Below are 20,476 nucleotides of genomic sequence, written 5' to 3' on the forward strand. Positions count from 1 at the left end.
CACTTGACTCAAACATAAAGCAGGCACCAAAGAAAACAGATGTTATATTAAATGTGTTACTGCAACAAAGCACAGACAGGTATAAACACGGATCGTTTGAAAACATAAACCTTTGGATTAAGCTCTCATTAAAAGCTGAGAACAGTCTCTGAGGTTAAAACACAACGAGAGCCCTATGAGCACCGCTGCCCAGCCCCACAGCACCGGGCTGAACGCCTCCCAGGCCAGAGCCGGCCCGATCTAAGAGGCAGCGTGTCACAAGGCTTCACATCGGTCACACAACGTGCACCCGGGGACCAATCAAGGGTGAAAAAGAGACAGAGCTGAAAAAAAAAACTGAACCAAACGAGGCAACAAAGGAAACGAAAGTCACGAACGAACGAACGAGGCGCCCAGCACAGACCACAACAGATCGGCACCTGCTGGGGCTGCCTTATTCCCAATGAAGCTCAACGCAGCACAGCACACTAATTAGCACTATTAATTAGTGCTAATGCCGGACCCCTCACCCTCTCTCGGTCTCCCTCACAGCCCAATACAGCCTCCCTCCCCAAAAGGCCTCCGGACGCTGCAGCAAAGCCCACACCCCACAAACACGATTATCCCCGGCCTCCCACCTGCCGACGGTCTGGTTTGCCAGCTGCTTCATGCGGTTAAATTGCTTCTTCATGGCGGCGGCCGCGCCCCGGCCTCCCGCCGGGCTCCCGCTGCCTGCACCGCACTGAGGCCCTGCCTCCTCCTCCTCCTCCTCCTCCTCTAGGCCCCGCCCACCGGAACTTGACGCCACTTCCGGCCCACCCCGGAAACCCGAATAGGCAAGCAGAGAAACTTCTAGTCCCGGCGTGCTTTGCGGGAGAACCACTACGCTACTTCCTGGGCGGGGCATCGCAGATTCCGCTTTTCTATTGGCTGCTGTGGGAATAGGCGAGGTCTTGAGCCAATCATGACGGCGCTACGCTAAGCTCCCGCGCACTGCCTCCCGCAGGCCAACCAATGGGAAGCGGCGGGGGGCGGGTCACAGGGTGGTGGCGGCAGCGGCGGGCAGGGGAAGCTCGCGCCCTCTATGGCGGCCGCCGTTCGGGATCAGCCGCCCGCTGCCGGCATGGACGAGGCGGATGAGGCGGTGCGGGGAACGTGCGAGGACGCGTCCGTCTGCAAACGGTAACGGCTGGGGGGGCGGGGCCGAGCGTGGGACCGGCCCGTCAGTGAGATGATGGCCTGCACAGTGTGTGCAGCGGGGTCGGGGATCGTTCAGGGCTCTGGTGTGAGCGATGGGTGGTGGCTGCCATGGCCTCATGTGGGCAGGGGCCGCTGCCAGCTCCCAGCCCTGCTGTCAGCTTAGAACCTGTTTGTAGGGCGTCATCAGCCCTACATCATCATTAGGGCTGCCGATAATTAGAACCGTCCTCACAGCAAGAACTGAAAACGTCAGCGACGTGCAGAACTCAGGGCAGACGTCTCGCTTTTGTTCAGAGCTCTTTCCTTGGTCTGTTCCAGGCTATGATGGGGTCGGTGTCCTCCTCTGTGTGGTTATGAGTTTAATTTGAGATGTTGTTGGCACTTATTTCCTTTAGTACTGATGTAATGTCAGGTGTTGGAGAGTTAACCTGCTTGGCTATGAGGTCAGGAAGCTGCATTAGAACTGAATGGTGTTGTCAGCTGTGTTAAAGCAACACGTAGAAACCCAGGAAGAAACAGTTTGCAGTTTACACTTAATTTAAATTAACAGTTTGCAGTTACAATTAATGTACAAAAGATTTCTATACAGGTTAGGGGACTTTTTAGACATTTATCCTTTTTTTTTTTGCTGCATTCTCAAAGAAATATTTGGAATTTGCTTGCGTAATTTCATCAGGTAGCATAAAGGCTATTGAAAAGATACATATGTGTATAGGAACAGCCAGAATTTTTAGCTCGGCATCCTGTAACTTCCTATACTTACACACATTTAAGAGACTTCTTAAACCTTGTCTGCATGTAGGCATGCAGGTCAGAGAGTCAACTCTGCAGCGTGTGTATCTTTTGAAATATACCTTGTTGGCCTTCATTCATAACTCTTAGTTTTTCTTCCTCTGCTGGGCAGGTTTGCTGTAAGTGTCGGCTATTGGAAGGACCCTTACATCCAATATTTTGTGAGGCAAGCCAAAGAAAGAAAAGCACCTGAAATCAACAGAGGCAAGTCAGCAAATAAGTGCGGATGAGTATATACAAATATATTCTTAAGTGTCATTTATATTGAAAATGTTAAGTTATGGCTTGAACCTGAAATTGAGCACCTGGTGGGAAGGCAGGGCCAGCCCAGGGTTGCTCAGGTGCATGTAGTGCACCTGAGTGACTGGAAAGCATGGAGCCAGGGTCCACCCCTTCTCAGACCTCATTTAAAGGTTGGCAGGGGAGGCAAGAGTATCTTGCTGGAGCTCCCTGTCTGACTGAGGTCTTCTAAGGGTAAGCAGGTTCTTTTCTTTGTTTCTGTGACTATGACTGTTGTGTTTGAGCATGTTCTTACTTGCTACAGTCTAAGAACTTGATATTATGTTGTCATTGCTGCACTTTTTTATCGTGTTATAATGTTACACTTGATGAGCCAGTGAAGTAGAGCTATTGACTACTGGTTCATGAAAGAATATGAACTTCAACCACCAGCTGATCATCAGTTGTCTTATGTCTTGTCAATCTAAATTACAGTGGGTGAATTGTACATGTGTTATGGTGTACTGGATCACTGTAATGGAAAGGGCTTACCTTTAACCTGCTCAATCATTGGTTCACACTATGAAGGGGTGGAGTGTAGTAAAAATACTAAGTCATGACATGAAGTAGTGATTGAGCACCTGGTGGGATGGTAAAACCAACCCAGGAGAGCTCAGGTGTATGCAATATGCTTGAACAACTGGAAGGGGTGGAGCCACGATCCACCCATTCCCAGGTCTTATTTAGAGGTTGGCAGTGGAAGGCAAAGGGGATCTATATGTTTCCATATGCTATGTGTATGGTGCATATGGTATGCATAAAAGAGCAAGATATATACCCTTCCTAGTAAAATTACACACTGTATCTGACCTTCTAAATGGTTTTTCTTATTGTTAAAGATCTTATCATTTGCCTTCCATATTCTGAATAGAGTATCCTTAGGTCTTGGTTAATGTGTAGTACTCTGTACTAAGCAATCAAAATCATTGATTTGAGTGTGGACAGCAGTGTAGATCAGCTCTGGCCTCTGCAAGAGTTCAATGTGCTCATCAGCTTGGATTAATTTGATCTGTTCTTCGTGTACCAAAGGAGTCACTTTTTTTTTCTTCGTGAGTTAGGTAAGAGTAACAGGAAAAGATAACATTCCTTACAAAAGAGTGTATTCTTTTTCCTAATAAGTATGGTTTTTTTAAGTAGATGATGAGTTTCTGAAGTTGCTAAAAATTGAGTATTAAAGTAGTAACTTAAAAATACGAACTCTTTTTTGTTAACAGGCTATTATGCTCGTGTTCAGGGTGTCAGTTATCTGCTTGAGGCTTTTCTAAAGAAGACTGAGTGCAACTGTCAGATTGTTAATCTTGGTGCTGGCATGGATACCTTGTTCTGGAGGTTAAAGGTAAGTGATAGCTGAGAGTGAAGAAGCCAGCTGAAGACAGAGATCTGTGTGGATGTTTGAAGCCCTTTTCTGTAAGGGCTTATCAGCGCTGCTTTCTGTAGCACGATGTGGAGGTGTACTATGAGGCTGTGTATCTCAGCAGATTGCCTAGGCTGGTTTGCCTTATTCTTAGCTTGCTTAGAGCTTCTGTAGATATCTTAAAATTTCAGTGCATGAGGAGAGGGCTTTTTCATTGACCTTCCCTCCCAAAAGGTGTGACATGAAGCTGACCTCTAGTGGACTTTCAGAGACTTCATGTTTTACTGTCCTCTAAGCATTTCACTATCCTTGTTTTACATTAGCACACAAGGAGGTTATTGAGGCAGTGCTGTGCGTGCTGTTTACATATTCCTGAGTTATGTGTATTTATATAAACATGAGAATATATGTGCAAGTATTATATACCTGCATGTATTTATGTAGTTCACAGTAATTCATGTGATTCATATACTATGTGATAGTATTCAGAATATTCAGGCGCTGTGTAACCATTACTTACATTTTAAATCTAGTTTTTCAAAGAAAGCTAGAAGATGCCAGTTGCATTTTGCATAGTCACAAGTCTTTATATTACATTCAGTGGAAGAGAAAAGGTGTTTCTGAGATGTGAAGCTTCTTCTCTGACCTGCAATTCTGTGAAAACTATCAGTATGAATTTGTTCTAACTTTTATGAACTTGAATTAATACCTCTAAGTGTCCAGAATGTCTTACCTAAAAATGTTAAATACTTTGTTTGATTCTTAAGAACACTTGAATGATTCTCAACTTTTTATATTATAAGCTGTGTGTTTAAATATACCATTCACAATATCAGTGTACATTAAAACCACTGCTTGGGACTTAAGGCAGTATCTTGTTATGTGGGTATTTCTAATTCTATCATCTTAATCCCATTCTCAGGATGAAAATCTTCTCCCTAGAAAATATTTCGAAGTGGATTTTCCAATGATAGTTGCAAGAAAAATACACAATATAAAGTAAGTGTAATGCTTGTGTTAACCTATGTAGAACTGGATGTAATTCAGCAGAATTGTAATGAATTACAAGCTATGAATTTTAATTGATTTGTCTCTCTTCAGAGGAGTCCATCACACTCTAGGATTTAGAATAAAGGGTTGATTATTCAGGCCAAGTCCTACAGGAGATTATTATGCCACTGTTTCAATTTGGGGAAGTCACTGTGTGAAAGCTGTAGGAAGGCAAACTCATTTAATTCTCAGTTGTCTAAAATACAGTAGACAGAGCAAGTCTCAGGGTGATTAGAGGCAATTAAGTCTCTTTCTCTTCCCACTAAATACAGTAGGAAACATCAGATTTACATGTCAAGTTAGAGAGAGGGGTTAGCTGATACTGTACTTGAATATTATTTGAAGGAATAAATTAGGATTTATGGAGAATAGTTCAGGGGAGTGTCTAGGTAAGAATACCTCAGAATTGTAGGAGTTGGTGGGTATGAAACCTAACTGCAGCTTTAAGTCTAATCTGCAAACATTTTTCTTTCCAGTAGAGGGCATAGGTATTCTCTTGTCCTTCACATATGTGTTTAAAAGAAAATTTCTTTTGGAAGCACATAGTTAAACAAGCCGAACTGCTCAGAGCTGCTTCTTCCTTCTTCCCACAGATCAAAACCTCCCCTGTCAAAACCAATTATAGAAACCCATTCAGGGGACTCTCTTCTAATAGGTGAGTCATCTTTAAAATAAGTCAGCGAAGTACTGCAGCACTTTTAAAACTTTTCTGATCACTTTGTTCTGATATGTGGGCAGGCTTTTAATGTTTGAAATGCTGTTTGGACAGAGAATTGGGAGGGAAAAGAGGCTTATTTCTTCTCTTACAGAATCATGCCCATTTGCTCTGTGTCATGTTAGAAATGTCTTCTTTTGAGAAGGTTTTATTCTACCAGAAAGTTCTGGGGTTTTTTCCCCTCTCTTGTATGTAGTTTAACTTATGTTTCACTCTCTGTCACAGACAAGAAAGAATGCTACTGATGGTCATGTATGCTTGCTTAAAATCTGAGTGCTTTCCTCTGTCTTTCCATCTCATTATGCGTGCAAGTCTTTGTGCTACTTCTGTGAAGACTCCACCAAATCTAATTTACAAAGTTATTTCTTAGGAGCCAGTGCCTCTTCTTACATTTCAAAGAGGATATTAGGTTCAGATGATATTATGTGCTTATATTGTCTTAGCTTATAGACTTGTAATGTTGTGTCAAGAGCATAATGTGAAAACTTATTTACTTATGGGGAAAAAAATAGATTCTTCTGAGTAACCTTTGTGGTACCCAAATTGCTTCTGGACTGTGTAGGAGGAGGATTCGTTATCTGCATCTGCAGCGTCAACTAGTTTGTGTTAGCATCTGTATGTCAGAGTTCCCTGTTGTTCATTCAGGATTGAAAAGATGAAAACAGCTTCTAAGTACCACTGAGTTTCAGTGGGAGACAGTACAACCATCTGATACAATGAGACATGCTGCATAAGCATTCCTGAAAATGCATTAACATGAAGTAGATCAGCATGGTTCGATAGTATTCGTGTAACTGAATAGCTCTGTAGGTACCTCTAGTACAGCAAACCAATTGTAAAGTCATCAAGTTGCATGTATTCTAATCAAAAGTTACTAATTAACAACTCATAGCAGGAAACTTCAATTAGTGCTTCACTGCTGAATCTACTGGACTGGCTTATTTCTCCAAAAGCTGTTCATCTTGTTCTTTCCCAGTGCTGGGTGTTGGATGCCTTAGTGTAGGAATTTGGCTAAACTGGTGTAGGCTGTACCATGCTGAGACCTTTGGGTTGTAGCCCAGTGTCTGGGTCTTTGGAGGTATTAAGAGTCTGCTGTGGCATGTGAAAAACACAGATAAGTTTGAGTGAAATCCCTGTGGGAACTCCTTTTTTAAGGACATATTAATAGGACTGTTTCCTGTGAAAGAACCATAAGAACGGAACATGAAATAAGTAGACAAACCAAATAGTCAGATGGATCTTGTATGGCCCTAGAGACTTCTCATGGTTCTAAAGGAACTTGACAACGAAATAGCTCAACTAGTAAGTGGTGTGTACCTTCTCATTTTAAATTGTTGTAGTACCTGAGAACTGGAAGGTGGCAGCTGAGGCTCAAATAAGCTCCATTGGGCTCTGTGAGCCTAATCCAGGGAGCTACAAGCAGTAGGACCAATGCCTTTACTGGATAATTTAGTAAGAACTCTGTATCATTCTCAGGTTCCACTAAGAATCTGTTAATGCTTTGAGAAAGAGTTAACATAGCTTTTGTGAAGGTAAGTTATGCTTCACAAACTTATTGGAGTTAAGAAGGGCATTCAATTAATAATGTAATTGGATTTTTAAAAAGCGTATTACCAAACTTATTTACCAAAGTTTGCCAGTAAAATCTTGTTATTGTAGGGGGGGAAGGAATAGTTCTCTCTAAAGAGATGGGGGTGAAGCATAGGCATATGTGGTTAATTCTCATTGTAGAGGGAGGTGGGAATCTGTGGCGGATATTATTCAACGCTAAGAAACAATTGGGAGGATAGAACGAATACAAAGTGGCAGCTTGTTGGCAAGGCCAGGCTTTTCAGAATGGTAAAAAACTGCAGAAGAATATTGTGAAATTGGTGACTTGCTGATAAAATTCAACACAGATAAGTATAAAGTGATGCACATAAATGGAAGGAGAAGTTTGTGCCTTGCATGGAAGTGGGAGCCTTCTGGCTGATCATTGCTACTGAAGTACAAGCTGTACATCTTATAGTAAGTGTGCTGTATATAAAATGAAAGCACTGGTTCAGTAATGGCCCAGAAATCCTGATTAAACTTAAGGATTTTTAGGAAAAAGGGGTAGAAAACAGCAATATTAGTAGCGGGTGCTTGCCCTTGTTTTGTCTCTTTCCTAAGTAATATCTGCTCATGTCTGTAGGAGTCAGGATGCAGTGTGGGCTGGACCTTTGGTATGACCTAATAGAGCTGTTAGAAAAACTCAGTGTTCCTAGAGTGTCACCTGTCAGTGACTGTAATGGGACATAATGAAGCAGTGCTCACAGCAGTGAAATGCTACTTATTGCTTAGCATTTTAGAATCTTGGGTTTGGTGGCCTATTGGGCAGGTGTTTTCCTCCTTCTCTTAAGTCAGATCCACACTACAGTCCCTTGTGCACAAGGAGCAATTGTTTTAATTGCTTTGGAATTTATTTCTCAAGTTGCTGTAATAGTCACTGAAGTGATTCTTACTCTCATGCTGTGTCTTTCCCTTGCACTAAGCATTTTCATTTTTGGAAGCAATGCTAACAGGCAACTTTCTTGGCTTCAGGGCAACATTTGTTTTCTCCATGCTGTTCAGACAAAGAAGTGGCAGCAAGGCTTGCAGTTCATATATAGGTATTTATGGCCTCTGCTCTTTAACACAACAAGATGACACTTGTCAGTGAGTAGTTCTGTCTTTTACAAGGGAGTGTTAGATCTCCAGGGAGAAGCAGTGAATTTGTGCAGCAATATGACATAGCTGTGGCAATGTCAGGTTAAATTGTTTCCAAAGTTCAGTGATGATATCTAGTTTATAATGCAGTTGTGACTGTCAGGAAGCTCTATCTTTGCTGCCTTGTCGGTACAAATTATACATCAATGAACTATTACCTCTGTGTCACTCATGCACTTTCTGATTTAGAGGACTCTGAATTCTTGTAGCAGAAGAAGTGCTGTGCCATGATGCTGTAATTCATGCACCTGTGGTTGTAACTTTGAGCACTGCTGCTTCAGTGGACAAATTGAAGTAGGGAGTGAGTGTCTGGCCTCCATAAAGCAGAACATTTATTTACTGGTAGCATGGTTCTGTGAAGGGAAGCTTTATTGTGGAGAGGTCAAAAGGCAAATAGAAGCAAATCTTACTGACACTTTGTGAGTGCAATGACATTTAAATTCCAGCCACTTGTATTGTTAGTTCCATGTCAAAAGTCATGGAAACTATACATATGAGTAGTATGATCAGAGCAAAATGTTCTCTGTTGCATTTGTGCATACTTTTATTATCTATACATGAGGCTGAAAGGAGCCTTTTGGTCATGGGGTGGGTTGCAGTCATGGGGTTGGTTTTCTTCCTCCTCTCTCTTCCCTGATGTTTCCCAAATGAAGTCTGAATCTGGTATTTCGCACTGCTTAGTTTCAGAAAAGTACAAGACAATCTGTACGCAACTGAATGTGTTGAATGTGAGATCACAAAGAAAACTGTCAGAAAGCTCCATGCTGTAGGAAAGAGCAACACCAATCAACTTTGCTAGCAAAGCCATGATGGGATACTGGGAATGAGTGCCTGGAATATGAGACTTTCCAGGGATTCTGGAATGTTCTCTGCCAGCATCAAGACAGCCAGCCTGAGTCACAGTGAGGTGGCCTTTTTTGTTCAAAAACTACCAGGGATGTGGAGCTTGTAAGGGAGACAACATGGGAATCAGTGACCGAAAGAAAACCCTTTCAGATGAAGTGTTTTGGTTCTGGGGGCAATTTCTTTTCCAGGACAGAGTGCACACACATAGAATGTGCTTGTTACAGGAAGCCCTTTCCGTTCTCATCCTTCTTTCCTTTGCACCAGGTTCTTGTGCTGATGTTCCATAGAGTGAGGTTATAGTAAGATAAAGTTTATTTTCTAAGAACACCAATAACTTGATTTGATTAAAAGAAAAACTGACTTACTTCATAAGAAAGACAAAAGTCAAAGGTGATGCTGTTCCTGTTCTACCAGGCTGAGGTTTCTTTTTCAGTTGCTTTGCAAGTAGTTATTTTACGGTATGTTTGCACCAATGCTGCTTGTTCAGAATGGCAGCTTATTTCCAAATATTCATATTTAGAATGTCAGGCTACATAGTAAAACAAATTGGTGCCAAAGACCATGAAGTAGGATTATATTGTTTTCTCAGTTGCTTATGACTGCTCTGACTCTTGACCTCCAGGCTGGGAACAGTGGCAGTACCAGCCGTCATCAGCTGTCATTGCCACCTCTGTGTGAAATGATGGAGCAGCTGTCAGCCTGATTTTGTTGAAGTGTTTTTCTCTGGTTATTTTTCATATCTTCATCTCTTTGACTTGATTTTTTTTTTTTTTTTTTTTTTTGAATGCTATATCTAGGCTGAAGATAGAAGAAATCTTATGAGGAGTTTTAGAGGCTTGCCTTAATCTCTTTCCTCAAACTTTTATTTCCTTTAGCCTTTTTTTTTTCCCCCCTCATTTTAAAATTGTCTTGTGCAAACTGTGAGTTTCAGATCCTTCCCTGAGATTTCCTTTGAGATAGAAGTATTGCTTGTAAGTGTTGACATGTATGAATTACAGAGATATTTAATGAGGTGCTCTCAGATACGTTTGAAATGCACAACTTTTAGCAATTGTATCAGCTTTCATATAATGTGTGTGCAGCTCTTCTTCAGTTTTCATCTGTGGTTGTGTTTGCCAACAGCCATCAATGGAGATTTGAGGGAAGCTGGCAGGAAAACGTGTGGAGAAACAAGTACATTCTGTTTGAATGGACCAGAGAGGAGCCAGGCAGCCCAGACACTGGAAATAGAAGTAAAGTGTCTGCGTTTGGAGTAAAAGGCTTTTGAAGAGAATCCATTCCTAATCAGCTTTCTCGGCCTTTTAGAAGTTTCTGCTGTAGGGAGTCCTGTGTGTTCTTGAAAGTGTTCCTAAGCATTAAGTATGCTTAGCTTTAAGGCTTAAGAAATATTTCCTCTGAGCCAAATCATCTCTAAGGAAAACTGTTTGGTTTTTCCTTCCACTGTTATTTTCCCCTGGTAGGTAACTTGAAATAAGCAGGCTGTGGTTCTTATTTCACTTGTCCCTACAGCTCTGCAATGAGGAGTAGGCAGCTCATGGCCATCCCTTCTCCTGCCCTGCTAAGGCATGGCTGACACTGCATTTTCTCATTATGTTGTTTGTAATATGCCTGCAAACATCAGCAATTGTGCTGAAATTTGATCAATTGTAAAGGACAGCTTTAACCTAAAATGTGGGAGGTTTTTGCTCTTTCCTGCTCTTTGGTGATAGGAATTCTCAAATGAATGTGATGTGAGCAAAAGATGTTTATTTCTACCTCTGATGAAATGTTTGTGGTGTTTCCATTACTGGAGCACCTTAGAATTCATGCAGTTTATTTTTGGTTATTGTTAACATACTGATATGCCCAAGTCAGTGGAGCTGGACAAGAAGATTGCATCAATTCCATACTAATTGTGATGGCTGACGCTTGCTTTGCTGTGTCTCCAGGCAGCACACAAGTCACTATATAAGTACTTTCCTGTGTGTGGAGGGGTTTTTTTTGGTTCCATTATCATGGCCTTGATATAATAACTTAAATAGAAGGGTGTGGGAAGCAGTAAAGCTATTACAGAACATGCACATGGAAAAAAAGCCTTGACTGAAAATGTTGAATCACTTGCTGCACAACTTTTCCCCCTCCCCTGTAACTCTGCACGAACTGTCTCTGTCCCTGTTCCGAGCTGCTGCTGGAAAATGCACCGTTGTGACTTGCAGGAGCCATTTTCAGAGCTGGTTGCTTGAAAACTAAATGGAGATCCTTCTTCTGGAGGGTTTGAAGCAGTGCTTAGTGTAATGAACTGCATTGTATTTTTTCTTTCTAGTGTTTTTCTCTCCCAAATTGCCAAACCTCCTTTATCCTTTTTCTTCAGCCACTTGGCTCCTCTTTCTCTTCACCCAGCACTTAATATCTGTTCCTGTGTCACTGCTCAAGACTGTGTGTGGGATCCCAGGAGCTGGTGCTGCAGATGGGCAATGACTGTCCATCACAAGACCACTCCAAACTCTCACACTGTTCCCCCCCACCCTGTTTAGTTATTTTACTGCTTGCTCTGATTGTCACATGCACACAGTAGGAGGGAAAAATTATGTGCTGTTCTGCCCTCACATCTTCACTCCAGTAGTACAGTTCTTGAGTTAAAGCATGAAAGAGCAATCTGTTACATTCCCACAGAACTTTACGTCTTTAAGTGGGTTAGATACTGTACTTGTAAAATGTGTTCTGCGGGGTCTGGGTTTGTGTAGCTGAATAGATTGCAACTGATTGTCAGTAGTGAGCACATCCTGCTGTCAGTAATTCTATTGGCCTCCTGACAGTTCTGCAGTGTAGCAAAGTCTTTGGGCTTTAGGATTAGTTCCTCCTTAACATGGGAAACAGTTCTGGAAGCTTGTTGCCTGCTGTACCCTGGGACGAATATTTTCATCTCAAACTGTCTTTGTATTTTGACCACATGCGTAATACTGTTGCTGCATCTTACATGGAGCCTCAAATAACTTTTGATCTCAAAACCTATTTCTGATACCTACCTGTGTTACATAGTTTAACATATTGCTAATTTGTGTAGCTATATCTTGTTAATTTTTGGGATGTTGTTATTCTCGCTGTTCAGTGACTAGTGAACGAGGTATGCATAAGTATATTGGGTCATCTAAAAAGACAACAGAAACCCTGCCTTCGATCCTCACTTTCTTTCCTCTCTGGTTTTCTTTGAAACCATGGTAACAGATGGGATAACCTCTGTGTTATCCTGGCTGCAGAGTATAGGACGGGGTGTTCTGCAGAGTCTGATGCAATGTAGCAGAATCTGAAAATCCCAACAATCCACTATGAGGGAAGTTAATGTTTTTAAAATAAGAGTTTGCAGTTAATTGCTGGGTATAACAGACTGAGTTTTGACTTTGCGTGTTCCTGCGTGGTTTCCTAATTTGATTTCAGCACACCTCTTATTTGTAACTGTTGGTCTCTGAAAACTCTGAACTTGCAGATTCCCACAGCTTAGATTCCAGCCGATACTCCATAGTGGGAGCGGATCTTCGCTTCTCATCAGACCTAGAGGAAAAGCTAAAGAAACACCAACTGGATGTACAGTAAGATTTGTTACTTTTGTGGGGGTTTTTTGGTAAGGGCTTACAGAGCAGACTGGTGAGTGCAAAGTCAGACTTGGACACAGAGTGTCTGCATCCAGTTCCCGTTGTTCTATTTCCATGGTTACCTTTTCCTGAGTCCTTTGAGCAGAAAGCACTGCACAGACCCTCCTGCAACCTGACTGAGCCAAGGCTGCTGGTGCTTCTACAGTCCATCCTGCAAACTGTTTTTTTGTCATCTATATCAGTATGTTGTGAACTACTATTTCTGTAGAGTGGAGTCTTTTAATGCTGACTAATGGGAGTACCTCAATAAGTGAATGTCTTCCACCACTATTATTCTAGGTGTGAGTCAGGATTTCTGGGAGCGTTAGCTGGTAAAATGAGGAATAATTCTGTCAGTATTAAATCAGTCTAGAATTTTCTTTGTAATCATTTTTCTATCACCTCTGCTTAAAGCCTGTACTTCTCCCTAGACCTTTTGGTAAAGAAATTGCTATGGAATCCTTTGAGAACTTTGGAAGCAACGTTTGACATTTTGCTGTTCAAGCATTAGGCTTCTAGAAGTGGCAGGATTTAAGTTTTTAAAGCAGATGATGGACATACTTTTCAAATATAAGATATATAAATAGTGGCTATCTGGCTGGGTGGGAGAGAGCATATGGGAAAGCAGAATGCATCAAACTGCCATTTAAATCTTTACATTTTTGTCTTCTGAAATCTTCCCTTGTTTATATTGCTGTTCCTTGAGGAGTTTCTCCTGCTTCTAGCGACTTTTCTTTTTCCTGTTCATTCTAGCAATTAAAAGAAAACCATAATTCTGAGCAGAATTACTCATGTAGATGTCTATTTTGGTGGTATGTTGGTTCTTTTTTTTGTGGATGGAGGGGGAAGAGACCAAGTACAAAGTGTAGATTGCATTTTGTTAAATAATGTGTCGCTCTTTTTACTTATGTGGAACCAATGTGTCTAATTATAATTATTAGAACTTTTTTTTTTGAAGATCTTTTTTCTGTTTGTACTTTATTCCTAGTTTTACTGATCTCTTAAAATAGCACGCATTGTGTGTGCAAAGTATAGTTCTCTCCAAAATGAATTTTAATGTGTGCTATGGTTCACTCTATCCCAGCTCAGAGGTGATTTAAAGAGTAATTCTTCAGCATGTTGCACACCTGACTGAAAGAGTTTTTTAACACCTCTATTCTGGAACCAGGGGAGGCCCCTGTAATTAATTTGTCAGCTGTCAGAAAACGCGTTTCTTGTCAAGTTAATGAAGTGATTTCATTCACTCTCAAGTGTGAAGATCATAATAGTGAATCTCTGTCAAGGATTTTGGGGGGCATGAATTGCTTGCTAGTAATTCTTGTTCTTTTGCTACAAATAGTTATTTTTTTTGTTTTGTTTGTTTGTTTTAAAGTTTGCCAACAGTTCTGGTAGCAGAGTGTGTGCTGGTTTACATGACTCCACAGCAATCTGCAAATCTGCTGAAGTGGGCGGCAAGCACTTTTCCAGTGGCGATGTTTATAAATTATGAGCAGGTAAAACAAAAATGGCTTTTTTTTTTTTTTTAACTGCATTATTGACATAAAAATTACTTTCAGAAGCGGGAATTGTGCTTGTAAAGCAAGAATAGTCCATATTCTTCATGCAATAAGTTCTACTGAAGCTCTTTAGTGATGAGTTTTATCTTGGAGATCTGTTATTTCGTTACAAAGAATGTCTATTCTGAAGGATGATTTCTGAACTATATTGAACCAAAATGGCTAGGCTTAATCCTTATGATGGTGATCCATAGAATATTGGTTTAGATAAGTCAGCAGTAAGTGAAGTGATGCTGTGTGTTGCCTGCAAGTTTATAGCATTAGAGAACTAGTGGAGCAAAAATAGTATCAGCATTACTGAGGAAATCTAGGGGGTTCCAGAAGTGAGGAACATGAGCTTCCATGTTATAAATCACCACTAGAGAGCTAATGTGAGTCATAAACAACTTAAAGCAGAGTCAGTTTTCAGTGCACAGTCCATGTACCTGAACGAGACGTAGCACTGCCGTCATCAAAAAGGCACTTGACTTGTAAATGTGATGTAGCAGAGGAGGGTGTGCCAGTGTGGAATGAGACCCAATGTAAGAATGTGATTGTTTTGAGTGATCCTATGCATTTTATGACAGACAACTAGAGAGTTTAACCAAGTTACTGCTTTTCACTGCGATTACGTTCTTTTCGGAAGGTGGAACACTTTTGTCTCATTCTCTACCTGAGGTGAATATGGCAGATCGATTTGGACAGATCATGATTGAGAACTTGCAGAGACGACAGTGTAACCTGGCTGGAGTGGAAGTCTGCAGATCCTTAGAATCTCAGGTAATAGGACACATATATCGAACAAACCCAGAGTTGAGAACAGATTAATCTGTCTCTTGAGTTCACTGTAAGGCTCAGAGCAGTGACTAAAGCAGGTATGGGGTGAGGCAGCTGCTTCCTGCTGGATATGATCTACCTACTGAATGATTTTTAAGGTCCCCTCCAACTTAAGCCATTCTGTGACATCCTTTCCTGTCCACATTATAACAGTTCTTTGCTGCTGATGTCATGGTTGCTAGATACCACTTCATTTCTACAATGGTATGAAAGCTGCAGTAGATCAGACTGCAACTCCATCTAACCCACTGTCGTGTCTCAGAGGTTTGCAGCAAATGCTTATATGAAGAGCAGCTATACTCTTCTCTAACAGGTCAAGTAGATGCTCTACAAAGTCCTTAGGGGAAGAACTATTTTCTGCCATCTCTTCTTCATGTCTTCTGAAAACTCTCCTTGTTTATTTTGCAGAAGGAACGATTGCTGTTAAATGGATGGGAAAATGCACATGCCATTGATATGATGAAAGTGTACAGCTTCTTGCCACAGGCTGATGTCAAAAGGTATTTCTGATAACTTGCTCGCAGTCAACAGTCACCTTCAGGCACCATTTCCAAGATTGCTTGTGTCAGTGTATAGTATGGGATCACCTCATATATCAGAGGAGAAGCTGCATGTAGATGCTAGATAGCTTGGCAGAACATTTTCAAGTCTGGAGTTTTTGTAGAGCCTTAAGGAGAATGCTTGGAACAACACAAATTTATGGCATCTAAGGTGTTTCTTGTGATGAAGATCCAGCCTTCACAACACTAGATGGGTGGGGTAGGGCCTTAAGATAGAGCAAGCATCTATTCTTCATGTTCTTAAGGTGGAGATGACATCTGTGTGTTTGCTCCAGTCTTGTAGGCATACATAAGATTACATGCCATGTGTTGCTTCTACAAGTTGGTGGAAAATGTCTTTGTTCTTCCCCTTTCTTCCCTGACAGAGGATTTGGGTAATGAGCCATAGTGATTTAGTGCTAGGACCTATGTACAATGCAAGCAGAGTGTAACAATAAGGTGTGCCTAGGATTATGTTAGTAACTCTCTAGGTATATAGTATGAAGTGTGAATTGCTGCAAGTAATTCATTAACATTCACATATGGGGATTATGGAAACCGTGGGACTGAACAGGTGAAACTGAAAATCATAGGTTATTTAAATAGCAATGGTGACTGAGCTTGCGCCATTTGCTTCTGGAAAGACATACTTTGTACTTTTTTACAGTGGTTTTGATTGTTAAATCAGTTTAGCTTTTTCCAATTTATCCAGATGCCAATAAATAGGTTGTGTAAACTGTTCCTCAGTATTAATACAGGGTAAGTAATACTTTCAATTTAAAAGTCTTCACCCACAGTTCTGCAGCACTTGTACCTCTGTAAGTGTATTTAGGAACCATCTCCCCTCAGCCTCACTTAGTCCTCAGTAGCAGCCATTCTAAATTTCTACCAAGGAAAATAAATGCTCTTGATATCTGTGTAATCTGAAGTGAGAGTGGAATATGCCATAATAAACTTTTTTAAACAAGGACAGCTTGAGAGAAGTTCTCTCACTTGGGTGAAGTGGAAAACATAAGATCTTACTTCAAGAATCTTTGGTAGGGACCATTTTAGGAAAAAAAAATCCTCACATTTTGTATGCGCCATTTGGTTTGTGCTTTGTCATGAGCTCATGTGGGAGAGTTGTTAGGAACTGCACTGGTGTACCCATCACTCACCGAGACATGATATGGACTTGTGATTGTCTGGAGAAAATGCTATCTTTTGCTGTTAGCTGTTAATCCTTTGCTTGAGATAAGTCTCCTTCCTTTAGGCTGCACTACAGAAGTCCAGCAAGACCAGATGCAGAGAGTAAAAAAGGGTTGAAAGAGAAATGCTGATGTTCATGAGAAATTACACAGATTAATCTTGAAACATTAAATTCCTGTGTGTGGAAGTTTAAAAAATAGTTTTTTGATCAATTGTCTTTTACATCAGCATCAAAGGTTAGGAGTGGTGGCATCATCATTATGCATAAATATCTGCAGTAATTTACTGCAAAGATAACTACTTAGTTGGATTATATCTTTCACGCTGTAAGGGTGGACGTAGCCTATATTTAAAAACTACACTGAGACTTCAGTCTAAATCACGAGTTTTTTGTTTCCACAGAATAGAAGAACTTGAATTCCTGGATGAAAAGGAACTCTTTGAACAACTAATGCAGCACTACTGCATCTGCTGGGCCTCAAAAGACAGCAGTAATCTGGGTAATGTTCCTCAACATCACAGGAGTGACCCTTCACATTGACACTTTGCATGGAAAGACTGGGACTGTATGTGCGCTTGTATGACAGATGTATCGTGTAGCTGGAACATGGCCTCAGTTTCTCTGAAGCTGTGAACACCTCCCAGGTGGAGACTAGTAATGGTTACTCCAAAACCCAAAGGCTGGCAGCCCTGTCCCTGGTAGGGGGTTGGAACTGGGTGCTCTTTAAGGTCTCCTTTAACCTAAGCTATTCTGTGATTTATTTTACACTGAAAAGATGCCGTATGGGTTGCTTTAAATAACTGCTTTACACTATCAGTGCTAATTGAAAGGATTACAAATTGTATGTATGTAAAGTACCATATGGGCACATGGTATATAAAATCATGGTGTCCTGACAACATAAAAATACATTTTGTTACTTAGCTGAGGCTTCTTCTGCACTGTCACCATTTACATACATCTAAGGCTGAAGACTTCCATTCGGGGCGGGGGGACCCTCTATATTTAACTCTTTTTGATTTTGTTCTTAAAACCATATCTCTCATGGAATTTCTGCTTTATGGGATGTTATTCGTGTTGCTTGTGCTGTTGGAGAAATAGCAAAATCAAAAAGAATTGTAGTGAAGAATGGGTGTCTGAAGGCATTATTTGTCCAAAGCTTGAAAGGCAACTCTTCTGTGCTCAAGTTTCTCTCTAGTTTTATCTGCAGTATCTGGGACTCCAATATTTCCAGAAAACTGATCTGGCTGCCAGTTCACATCTTTTTCCTTTCCTTTTCTACCCCTCCCTTGTTCCTGACAAAGCAGTATTCAGTAACAATTTCTTTATTTTGCTGTTTCTCATCAAATGTGAATAGATGAGATCTCTGCTGAAGTTGTGGATATTCCTTAACCAAACTGAGCTCTAAAACGTCTGATGTAAATGGTAAAGCTAGATGTATAATATCCCATTGCTGCAATAACAGATTTCAGCTTGGGGTATCTGCTGTCCAAGATGTTCACTTACTTATAGTAGCCATCATTTTTAGGATCACCAGCATTAGGGTGTTTTTTTTTCTGATTGAAGTAGTATTTAGCACAATTTTGGATGCTGAGGTTAAGTGCTGCAGTGTGTCTTAGAAGTCAGAAAAGACAACTCTCAAAGGGGGCAATCAAATATCTGAAGCTTGGATGTCTCAATCTAAGTCACTCTTTCTCTATACACTGTAAAATAAGTGCCCCTATCAATGGTACTTTCTTCATATTTCTCTTATTAATTCCATGGACAGATCTTTACTTCCATCTGTATTGCTCCTTTTGTTGAAACTTCAGTACTCCTTTAGATTGATTTATTCAGATCAATTGCTGAACCACCATATAAAGAGCTTAAGAGTACAGGTCAGCTTGCTTCCTAATTTATTTTCCTGTCACCAAATCCTTTATATTTGTTGTCTGTTTTTTTTTTTCAAATAGTAGAAGGAAGGATGCTTTGAGATAATTGTCTAAATATCTCAATAATTAAATATGGGTGGTATATGAATTAATGTTTGTTTCTTACCCCATGCCCACACTCTTTCTTTCCTTTAGGTCTTGCAGATATCACCTTCTAATGTACTTGCACAAGGAAAGCCGTGGGCCCAGAAGCCACAGCTGCTGTTTTCTTCTTGAGACAAGGTCACAGCAGTGATGGGACTGTGCATGTGCTGAGTTCAGTCTGCTCATCTGTGTAAGCAGTGCCAGTGAAGAAAGTGCTGCTGATGTTGACTGTCCTGTTGGCTTTTGGTAGTTTGGATTTTATTTGCCCATTTTAAGCAACTGTTGTGAATCAAGACTCACCTCTCATTCCTGGATATGCGTATAATGGCAGGCTTTTATAGGATGACTTAAATTCCTGTTTAAAGGTTCACCTCCCTTAGTTTAAAACTGTGTAAACTGTATATGTGGTAGGAAACTGGAAGAATATGTTGGTGAACTGCATTAGTGGATTTCTCTTTGCACTGTGCACAGCTGATCATGAAGGTTAGTTTTGTTAATTTTGGTTCTGTTTGGGTTTAACTCTTAAGAAGTGTCACCCTGTAAGCTTTCTCCGGGCTTTTACTATTGCTACAAGGCAGTCACTAGACTTGGTCTGTCCTTTGTGTGGGAAGAGTGAAAGAAGGAAAGGATCTGTGATTAAAGTAGACCTTATTTATCTGGGAAGGGCTCAGCTTGGCAGTTCAGCATGGGGAAGGTTGTGGTGAGAAAGAAAGTAAACTATATTTGCACTCCTGGCAGTATTTTTTACACGAGTCTCTTTTTCTTTCCCCTTAAAAGAAATAAGCAAAAGCCACTTAGTAACAACAACAAAAAAAACCAAACCCTAACCCCCTTCCAACTGTTCAGAATCAAGTCCTGCAACCTTCTGATGATAAGAATAATAATAAATGTTTAATATTTATAATGTGCCTACTGTCTTATTTATTAGAAATGACCTATTCATTTCTGGTTTAGTGACTACATTTTTCCCTTTGACAAATCTTCAAGGGTATTTTATTAAAAGCAGCTGCAAGGGTAAGCTGATTTTTGTACTCTGTGCAGCTTACTGTAGTGTAGAGTATCTATCTTAGGAAATAGTTGATACAGGTTTGGACTGGAGAACTGGGGAAGGAGGTTATTGGGGTTGTGGAAAAACAAAACATAGTCAGTTTGAAAGGAACAGAAGTAGAGAAAATAAATGGCTTTTGCTTTGCTCTCATCACACAGTCAAGTGCTAATTTCAGTCACTGGGAACTACGGGCAGTCCACTGTTATGGATGTGTCAAGCTGAGTTCTTGTATTTGGTTATGCAAAAGAAATGCAGTATTTGGTTAACACTCTTCTCAGTCTTTGTATTCTCTTTCCCCAAAGAGAAGAGAGATTCTTTATGCAGCAATGAAAGGAACTCAAAGCGTTTGCTTTCAATCTAACCATCTCAACAATTTTGTGCTTATGCCTGTGCTTTTTGTTGGAGCTCAGCTGTATCCCTCCTGTTGAAAGGCACATGCAGGCTGTCCTGGTCTGAATTAGCATTGACCCTTTCTCTCTGCTGATGCAGGTGACCAGAAAAGTGTCTCCCTTTTTTGCCTTGCTGTCACAGTTCCTTTTTGTGCACAGCAGCCATGACCAGAGACTGTAGAATTTGCCACTGGGTGTTGTATTTTTTTCCCATTGCAGTTGCCTGCTCTCTAGGCTGGGGAAGTAGACTTCCTTGATGAGCCCTTCTGTTTCTAGCAAAGCAGGGGACAGTCAGCCTGCTGCTTTTCGTGGCCTGCTGCTTTTTTGCCTTCTGTTTTTGCACTGTTGTTACTTAGAGGTTTTGAATTTTTTGT

The 20,476-nt window shown here is 40.9% G+C and overlaps 2 protein-coding genes across 7 annotated transcripts in view; one reads left to right on the forward strand and one right to left on the reverse strand.

Moving 5' to 3' along the window:
* The window catches only part of ARHGAP17 (Rho GTPase activating protein 17), a 37,495-nt gene extending 36,734 nt beyond the window's left edge, over positions 1–761 (reverse strand). For 3 of the 6 annotated variants that reach the window (XM_015876729.1, XM_015876726.1, XM_015876728.1), the window contains exon 1: positions 618–761. In XM_015876729.1, the coding sequence (XP_015732215.1) occupies positions 618–670 (53 nt within the window). In that variant the 5' untranslated portion in view covers positions 671–761. The remainder of the gene's footprint in view (positions 1–617) is intronic. The other 3 variants (XM_015876731.2, XM_015876725.2, XM_015876730.1) reach the window with 2 other exon arrangements.
* A 252-nt stretch (positions 762–1,013) lies between these two features.
* Positions 1,014–20,010, forward strand: LCMT1 (leucine carboxyl methyltransferase 1). The gene is made up of 11 exons (XM_015876979.2): positions 1,014–1,161; positions 2,084–2,175; positions 3,465–3,586; positions 4,527–4,603; positions 5,248–5,309; positions 12,406–12,508; positions 13,923–14,043; positions 14,764–14,865; positions 15,331–15,422; positions 17,052–17,149; positions 18,717–20,010. The coding sequence occupies exons 1-11, from the start codon at positions 1,064–1,066 to the stop codon at positions 18,737–18,739; spliced, it is 990 nt and encodes a 329-aa protein (XP_015732465.1). The 5' UTR covers positions 1,014–1,063; the 3' UTR covers positions 18,740–20,010.
* The last annotated feature ends 466 nt before the right edge of the window (positions 20,011–20,476 follow it).

This window comes from Coturnix japonica, chromosome 14 (assembly GCF_001577835.2).
Source record: "Coturnix japonica isolate 7356 chromosome 14, Coturnix japonica 2.1, whole genome shotgun sequence".
In the NCBI taxonomy this organism is placed as follows: domain Eukaryota; kingdom Metazoa; phylum Chordata; class Aves; order Galliformes; family Phasianidae; genus Coturnix; species Coturnix japonica.

Bases quoted from the DNA above. Each gene is read 5' to 3' on its own strand.
- LCMT1 (XM_015876979.2), top strand. From the start codon at position 1,064: ATGGCGGCCGCCGTTCGGGATCAGCCGCCCGCTGCCGGCATGGACGAG. The intron at 3,587-4,526 runs GTAAGTGATAGC...TCCCATTCTCAG, and splicing joins CCTTGTTCTGGAGGTTAAAG to GATGAAAATCTTCTCCCTAG. The intron at 5,310-12,405 runs GTGAGTCATCTT...CTGAACTTGCAG, and splicing joins AGGGGACTCTCTTCTAATAG to ATTCCCACAGCTTAGATTCC.